This window comes from Schistocerca americana, chromosome X (assembly GCF_021461395.2).
Source record: "Schistocerca americana isolate TAMUIC-IGC-003095 chromosome X, iqSchAmer2.1, whole genome shotgun sequence".
NCBI classification, from domain to species: Eukaryota; Metazoa; Arthropoda; class Insecta; order Orthoptera; family Acrididae; genus Schistocerca; species Schistocerca americana.
Window position 1 is genome coordinate 855,145,108 of NC_060130.1, and position 9,243 is coordinate 855,154,350.

General features: G+C 45.0%; 1 protein-coding gene across 1 annotated transcript in view; it reads left to right on the forward strand.

Annotated features, from left to right (window-relative positions):
* The window catches only part of LOC124555243 (serpin A3-1-like), a 150,385-nt gene extending 142,379 nt beyond the window's left edge, over nt 1–8,006 (forward strand). The window contains exon 5 of the mRNA XM_047129103.1: nt 6,612–8,006. Coding sequence (XP_046985059.1) covers nt 6,612–7,905 — 1,294 coding nt within the window. The 3' untranslated portion in view covers nt 7,906–8,006. The remainder of the gene's footprint in view (nt 1–6,611) is intronic.
* Nucleotides 8,007–9,243: the final 1,237 nt, after the last annotated feature.

Genomic DNA, 9,243 nt, shown 5'->3' on the forward strand with positions numbered 1-9,243 from the left:
TGACCTTAGGCGCTGTCGGTAGAGTCCGGTTCAGTATAATTGATTTCACTGTTTGACCGCGTCATGATGTTTTGCAGACACCACCATTTTGTCTCCTGTCACTGACGGTCATCATCACGGTCGCCGTGACAAAAAATGTTTTCCTCTGTAGCTGATTTTTCTATTTTTACGTCCAATTATGACGAGGTTTTTCGAGTAGTCAGAAGGGATCAGTAGTTGCCCAAAGTTATGGGGTGTTGCATTAGAGTCCATGCAAGAGAAGTTACACTGCAGCGGTAATGTGTATAGACTGTAACATTAGCAGATGACGTGTTCTTCGTATGATTTCGAAGTGTCAGATTATCAGTAGCAACTAACGAAACTGCCGGCCGCGGTGGTCTACCGGTTCTAGGCGCTCAGTCCGGAACCGCGCAACTGCTACGGTCACAGGTTCGAATCCTGCCTCGGGCATGGATAGGTGTTATGTCCTTAGGTTAGTTAGGTTTAAGTAGTTCTAAGTTCTAGGGGACTGATGACCACAGATGTTAAGTCCCATAGTGCTCAGACCAATTTGAACCATTTTTTGAACTAACGAAACTACTTACCTCCTGCTGAAAACGGACAGAGCAAGAATTCCTAGTATAAAATTTATCAGTGTAGCTAATAGAAGCTTAGTAACGAGAAATTTAGGAGTTTTTCCATATGAACGTCGTAATTTCACACATCCTACAGAGAAACAGAGAATGCAGGGAAAAAAGTAAAAACTTGATACACGAAATTATATAAATCGCAGACAGGAATTAAGACTTCTCTTGATAAAAATTATGGCGTTCTACTAATCTGTATTGTCGTTAGATGTAAAATAAGGTGCGGGGGTTTGGGCCCATTGGTTACAGTCTGTGAAACCAGCTTCGTTAATCAGAACAGTGCAACGAGATGAGCTTCTGGAAAACTGTACGAGGCATTCAGCCACACGTGAGCATGCTGCCATTCCTCCAAGACAACATTCCGTATAAACGCAGCGGAGGCAACTGCGTTGGCGACCGCGGAATGAAACTGTCCTGAAGACTGCTCATCACGTTGGTGCAAGTGTTTACGGAAATGTAGATTCTAAGAAGCTACGGTGACGCGTTGAATCGAATGTGACACTGGAGACGCTGCTGACGTGCAGCCCTACACCCAAAGAATCCAGCAGACGATGGCTGTTGACCGGGGTGGTTTCATGGCGGATCTGGCAACAGAAACAACCTGCTGTAGTTTTGATGTTTGCTAATGAATGAATAAGCATAGAGGCGGGCTGACTTTAGTCACAGAAGTATTGATACCAACAGAAGTACTAGTAGTTGGAAAATCGTTTAAGGGACTCACTATAGATTGTTAGATGGCTAAGCTGTGGAGTTTGCTCCTAGTCCAGTTTTGACTTAAATATTCGAGGGAAATTCTGAAAAATGTTTATGGAATAAAGACCCTTTGAGAGTAAATACTAAATACCGTAAATATGGGCAACTTTCTGACACTTTCAGCGCTTCTTGTAACGTAACTTATACGAGTGTGTCCTGCGACGTTTGATTTCCACATACTGGTACTTGGAATTTTGTAACTTTATCTTTTAATTTTGACAGATGTAATGTTCTTATGTGCAATGAGGTATTCGTAATATGGAATATTATTTGTTACGAAGTTTACCCCAGCTCAGGATAACATCGTGACAAGAAGTCAAAGACAGAGAAAGTACCGTTAAATTTATCTGTCACAACGATGAGCTGAATTTGTGTTCCTTTATTACACATAACTGTAAGTTTGTTACAGATTTTCGATGGTTCATGAGTTTGTTTTATCTATATACAGAAAAAAACTGTCACAAATTTTTCCAAATTTGTAAGACTAATTTTCCTAATTTTCTTAAAATCCAAATAGTTATATCCCCATGCCCAATGAAATAAAAAATAAAAATGTGAAAAAAATAAACTGCACTAAGGAAGGTAATAAAACAGTTCTTTAGCACACTTACATATGAATCTGTTATTGGAAAGAAATGAGAAAAAATATAACACCACTTGCATTCAACACAAAATCCTTTAAGCAAGGCAATTGGTTTAAATTGATAGACACTTATAAGTTCACTGGTGGGAGAAAAAACAAAGGCATTACACATTAAATACAATATTCGCAGCTTGTGTATATTATATTTAAAAAAAATTAATAAAGGGAAACAAAGCTTTGCCTTTTTTTACTCATCCCTTCAGAAATGACACTAATTTCAGTAACGAGACTTGTTTTCTACAATTTCAACTGCCACAATTGTTTCTGCGGCTATGTGGGCTGTCACAGAGGTATCCGTTTCTCTTATGGTATGTGGATTTTCAGATGACCAAATTCGTGAATTTAGGGAATTAATGTAGTCTGACAGGTGAAACCAAGCTGCACCAGTGAAAAAGGTTCGATCTGAAACACCAAGTCCATGTCGGTTAGCAAATAGCTGCAACTAGTCTCAATTCTCAATACGCTATTCGTTTCTCGTGGGCCATACGTTGCAATTATTGCACAGCAGTAATTTTATACGAGTACATCTCCAGTTCATTGTTTACGGCCTTAAGTGCTGTCATACGTGAGACTTTAGCCTCTTGTCGCTGATTTTGTTGGACGCCGCAATAATATGTCTGAAATGTCGTCAATCTTCCATTTTGTTAAAACTGTGGTCCTACCAGTCCGTGGTGCATCATGAACAGAACCCGTTGTCTGGACTTAGCGAATTAAATCGCATACAGTGTCACGATGGGGACTACTCGAAGCAGGAAAATGTCGCGTCACATGCTCCGTAAAGTTTCCTTCTGCACGGAAAACATCTTCCACTAAACAAGCTCTATCTGCAATACTAATCATTCTCACTAGACTTAGCTTACGCAAGAAGTAGACAATAACACAACTAATAGCAGCAACGCACACGCGCTACTGCTACCACTGCAGGTCCACGGAACACGTGTAGGCGAGAGATTTGAATGCGCTGCCAACCTTACGCGCACTGCAAGCCGAGACACGCAAGGCTTCCCGCTGCGGAGAGACAGCGGACGCACGGTGTAAATATGCTGTTGTTAAAACTGTTATTTCAATTTTTTGCTCTGTTTCTGTATCGCTTTTCGTATGTAATGCCTTTTTAAGCTGTTCTTCAGTACTCTTATCGAATATCAATTTTATTTTATTACAACTGTTAATTTAATTTAAGTTTTTATGTAGCAGTGATTTTTCTCGGTTAGTGTTACTGTATTTTCTTGCACGTTCCCTTTATATTTATTTACTGTTTAACTTTTACCTTTTTAACTGTATTACCATTCCACTGTCAAAGAAATATTTACTCTGTTTCTGTGTCTCACACTTGGCGGCCAATGTTTTTTACAGTGGAGCTCACGAAATTGTACCTCTCTGAAGACGTTAGTTAGTTCAAACCGGTTTGTAAAATAAAGTACACTACTAGCCATTATAATTGCTACAACAAGAAGAAATGCAGATGATAAACGGATATTCATTGGACAAATATATTATACTAGAACTGACATGTGATTACATTTTCACGCAATTTCCGTGCATAGAACCTGAGAAATCAGTGCCCAGAACAACCACCTCTAGCCGTAACAACGGCCTTGATACGCCTGGGCATTGAGTCAAACAGACCTTGGATGGTGTGTACACGTACAGCTGCCCATGCAGCTTCAACACGATACCACAGTTCATCAAGAGTAGTGAATGGCGTGTTGTGACGAGCCAGTTGCTCGGCCACCATTGACCAGACGTTATGAATTGGTGAGAGATCTGGAGAAAGTGCTGGCCAGGGCAGCAGTCGAACATTTTCTGTATCCAGAAAGGCCCGTATAGGACCTGCAACATGCGGTCGTGCATTATCCTGCTGAAATGTAGGGTTTCGCAAGGATCGAATGAAGGGTAGAGCCACGGGTCGTAACACATCTGAAATGTAACGTCCACTGTTCAAGGTGCCGTCAATGCGAACAAGGGGTGACCGAGACGTGCAACCAGTGGCACCCCTTACCATCACGCCGGGTTATACGCCAGTATGGCGATGACGAATACACGCTTCCAATGTGCGTTCACCGCGATGTCGCCAAACACGGATGCGACCATAATGATGCTATAAACAGAACCTGGATTCATCCATTCGTGCACCCAGGTTCGTCGTTGAGTACACCATCGTAGGCAGTCCTGTCTGTGATGCAGCATCAAGGGTAACCACAGCCATGGTCTCCGAGCTGATAGTCCATGCTGCTGCAAACGTCGACAAACTCTTCGTGCAGGTGGTTGTTGTCTTGCAAACGTCCCCATATGTTGACCCAGGGATCGAGACGTGGCTCCACGATCCGTTACAGCCATGCGAATCAGATGCCTGTCATTTCGACTACTAGTGACACGAGGCCGGTGGGATCCAGCACGGCGTTCCGTATTACACTCCTGAACCCACCGACTATATCTTCTCGCTAACAGTCATTGGATCTCGACCAACGCGAGCAGCAATGTCGCGCTACGATAAACTGCAATCGCGATAGGCTACAATCCGACCTTTATCAAAGCCGGAAACGTGATGGTACGCATTTTCCTCCTGACACGAGGCATCACAACAACGTTTCACCAGGCAACGCCGATCAACTGCTGTTTGTGTATGAGAAATCGGTTGGAAACTTTCCTCATGTCAGCACGTTGTAGGTATCGCCACCGGCGCCAACCTTGTGTGAATGCTTTGAAAAGCTAATCATTTGCATATCACAGCATCTTCTTCCTGTCGGTTAAATTTCGCGTCTGTAGCACGTCATTTTCGTGGTGTAGCAATTTTAATGGCCAGTTGGGTAATTCAGTAGATCATGTACAAATTTGTGGTTTTCATTTACGTTTGCTAGTATCTTTTATAGTGGTAGAACGTAGTTCTGTATCCTTGTTCTATTCCTTTATGTTAGTATTAGGTTTCTTTCTTTGAAGTGTTTGTAGTATTGCTGGAGTATGAGGAAATATTTCCCTCGTTGTGTATGTAAATACCATGTAGTAGTAATTATTATAGACATTTCTTACTGTACACAAAAATGTCAATTTTGTGGCCTATTTTAACTTTCTAGATAATAGCCTGTAACTGAGAAGCATACATAAATGAAATAAAAAATAACCAGAAGAGTTATACTAAAAGAAAATCCCATTCTATACAATTGGCCATTAAAATTTCTGCACCACGAAGATGTGCTGCAGGCGCGAAATGTAACCGACAGGAAGAAGATGCTGTGATATGCAACTGATTTGCTTTTCACAGCATTCACACAATGTTGGCGACAGGTAAAACGTTCTGACATGAGGAAAGCTTCTAACCTATTTGTCATACACAAACAGCAGTTGACTGGCGTTGCCTGGTAAAACGTTGTTGTGATGACGCGTGTAAGGAGGACTTTGATAAAGGTCTGATTGTAGCGTATCGCGATTGCGGTTTATCGTATCGCGACATTGCTGCTCGCGTTGGTCGAGATCCAATGACTGTTAGCAAGAAGATACAGTCGGTGGGTTCAAGAGGGTAATACGGAACGCTGTGCTGGATCCCAACGGCCTCGTATCACTAGTAGTCGAAATGACAGGCATCGTTTCCGCATGGCTGTAACGGATCGTGTAGCCACGTCTCTATCCCTGGGTCAACATATGGGGACGTTTGCAAGACAACAACCACCTGCACGAACAGTCCGACGACGTTTGCAGCAGCATGGACTATCAGCTCGGAGAACTTGGCTGCGGTTACCCTTGACGCTGCATCACAGACAGGAGCGCCTACGATGGTGTACTCAACGACGAACCTGGGTGCACGAATGGCAAAACGTAGTTTTTTCGGATGAATCCAGGTTCTGTTTACAGCATCATGATGGTCGCAACCGTGTTTGGCGACATCGCGGTGAACGCACATTGGAAGCGCGTATTCGTCATCGCCATACTGGCGTATAACACGGCGTGATGGTAAGGGGTGCCACTGGTTGCACGTCTCGGTCACCCCTTGTTCGCATTGACGGCACCTTGAACAGTGGACGTTACATTTCAGATGTGTTATGACCCGTGGCTCTACCCTTCATTCGATCCCTGTGAAACCCTACATTTCAGCAGGATAATGCATGACCACATGTTGCAGATCCTGTACGGGCCTTTCTGGATACAGAAAATGTTCGACTGCTGCCCTGGCCAGCACATTCTCCAGATCTCTCACCAATTGATAACGTCTGGTCAATGGTGGCCGAGCAACTGGCTCGTCACAATCCGCCATTCACTACTCTTGATGAACTGTGGTATCGTGTTGAAGCTGCATGGGCAGCTGTACGTGTACACACTATCCAAGGTCTGTTTGACTCAATGCCCAGGCGTATGAAAGCTGTTATTACGGCCAGAGGTGGTTGTTCTCGGTACTGATTTTTGAGGATCTATGCACGGAAATTGCGTGAAAATGTAATCACATGTCAGTTCTAGTACAATATATTTGTACAATGAATACCCGTTTATCATCTGCATTTCTTCTTAGTATAGCAATTTTAATGGCCAGTAGTGTAGATTCTGCTTGTTATACGAAGGTCCTTGGTTGTGAAATCGCATTTCCATTCTTGTGCTTGCAGGAGGGACCCAGTGGGTGCGCATAGGCGTGTGAACGCGTGGGTGTCTGAGCACACTCGCGGCCACATAGACAGCATCCTGTCCCACCCTCTTCCGCCGACGACGGCCGCCGTCCTAGCCAACTGTATCTACTTCAACGGTCGCTGGGAACAGCCGTTTGACCCGGATGTCAGCATAGAGGCACCTTTCCACCTCAACTCCAGCAGCACTGTGCCAGTCACTCTGATGCGCAACACCATCGAGGCTATGTACGCCAACAGCAGTACTTTCAGCCTCGTTGCGCTGCCCTATCGACACCAGCAGGCTGCTATGTACCTCGTCCTGCCACATGACAAGCACGAGGACATCGGACAGTTCATGTCTGAACTTTCATTACAGGAACTGCACCGCGTGATCGAATCAGTAACTCTCCACGTTGTCAATCTTGTCATGCCGAGAATGAGTCTGTCGACGGTGTTCAGCCTTCGTGGACCTCTTGCGAGGCTGCAGAAACGGAAGGTGCCGGATGAGGAGAACGAGTGTGAGAAGACCTCGGAAAACGTGGTAACGCTGCAAGGAAAGGAACAAAACAATTCCTGTAATAGCTCTCATCTAGAGTGTGAGCGGCTTGTTGATAGTGAACACGTTAATGAATCAATCATAGTTACACAGACGGCTACGCACGGAAATGGCACAGATGTCTTAAGAATGTCGGCGCTGGACGACACCAGTTCTGATGAGTACAGGTTGGCCAGGTTATCTGAAACGGAACGACAATACTTTAAAGCGAACAACAATCACAGTTATGCTGAAACAGCTGCAGCGCTGACTGACTTCTACAAGCCCTACATTAACTCTGCCTCGGTTCCCAGCAACGGCAAAAAACCGGGTGATTTGTCGCTTAAGTGGACCCGAACGCAAAACAAAACGACTGTATCGAAACCGGGCAGTACTCCGCCGGATCCGAGCTTCAAGCCCGCGACGAGGCAGAGCAGTCCGGCAACGACAACAGAAACATCGAATACTGGCAGCCCACGGCCGCCCAGCGAACTCGTGCTGGACGTGACCGGGGCTTCCGACGATCCGAGGTTCCGTATCGACGACATCATTCACCAGTCGTGGCTGGAAGTCACCGAGACGGGGACTGAAGCGGCCGCCGCCACTGTCTCCGCCATCGACTACTCGGGAGATTCGGTCGTCTTCCTCGTCAACAGACCGTTCCTCTTCTTCATCAGGCACGAGGTGACGCTGGCACCTATCTTCTGGGGAGTCATCACAGACCCTACGTCTGCCAGTTCCTCGCTTTCTGCTGTGTAGCGACCTGAACAGCTGGAATAGTGTGTGTCGAAAACCTTTTGGATGAAAATTATGCAGATGGCAAAAAATCATGATATGAATAAATTGCGATAAGGAATTGATGACTGGCAATCACTATTTAGTTTCCTGTCGGCGTAAACTACTTTCACCTTCTAGCAACAATTTTAGTTCATAGCAACTGTTAAAATGGAGAACCACCAGTCTCAGTTCACGCCATACAACATCCCATAAAATTTTGCTGCACTCTATCAAATAGCCTCGTTCTCCTCCGAGCGAGGTGGCGCAGTGGCTAGCACACTGGACTCGCATTCTGGAGGACGACGGTTCAATCCCGCGTCCGGCCATCCTGATTTAGGTTTTCCGTGATTTCCCTAAATGGCTCCAGGCAAATGCCGGGATGGTTCATTTGAAAGGGCACGGCCGACTTCCTTCCCCGTCCTTCCCTAATCCGATGAGACCGATGACCTCGCTGTCTGGTCTCCTCCCCCAAAACAACCCAGCCCCCCCCCCCCCCCCTGTTCACTGTTGCACAGTGAGATATGTAACTCCGGCCTCTACCATCTGGTTTTAGTTCAGTTTCTTCTGGAGTTTCACGCACCCCCCCCCCCCCCCAAGAAAGAATCCGTAGGAGTGAAATGCAGCGATAAATGTGACTATGGTTTAGGACCACTAATTGAAGTCTGACTGAGTTTATGTGTCCAGCAGATGCTCGTGGATAATATCGAAGTGGAGTCGCACAGAGCAGTGTTTGAACCAGAAGTTTTGCTGAAACGAAGGTTACTCTCTCCAACAATTGTTTTAGCACATCTTGAATGAGCACCATATACCGGGTGATCAAAAAGTCAGTATAAATTAGAAAACAGAATAAATCACGGAATAATGTAGATAGAGAGGTACAAATTGGCACACATGCTTGGAATGACATGGGGTTTCATTAGAACCAAAAAAATACAAAAGTTCAAAGATGTCCAACAGATGGCGCTTCATCTTATCAGAATAGCAATAATTAGTATAACAAAGTAAGACAAAGCAAAGATGATATTCTTTACAGGAAATGCTCAATATGTCCACCATCATTCCTCAACAACAGCTGTAGTCGAGGAATAATGTTTTGAACGGCACTGTAAAGCATGTCCGGATTTATGGTGAGGCATTGGCGTCGGATGTTGTCTTTCGGCATCCCTAGAGATGTCGGTCGATCACGATACACTTGTGACTTCAGGTAACCCCACGGACTGAGGTCTGGGGACCTGGGAGGCCAAGCATGACGAAAGTGGCGGCTGAGCACACCATCATCACCAAACAACGCACGCAAGAGATCTTTCACGCGTCTAGCAA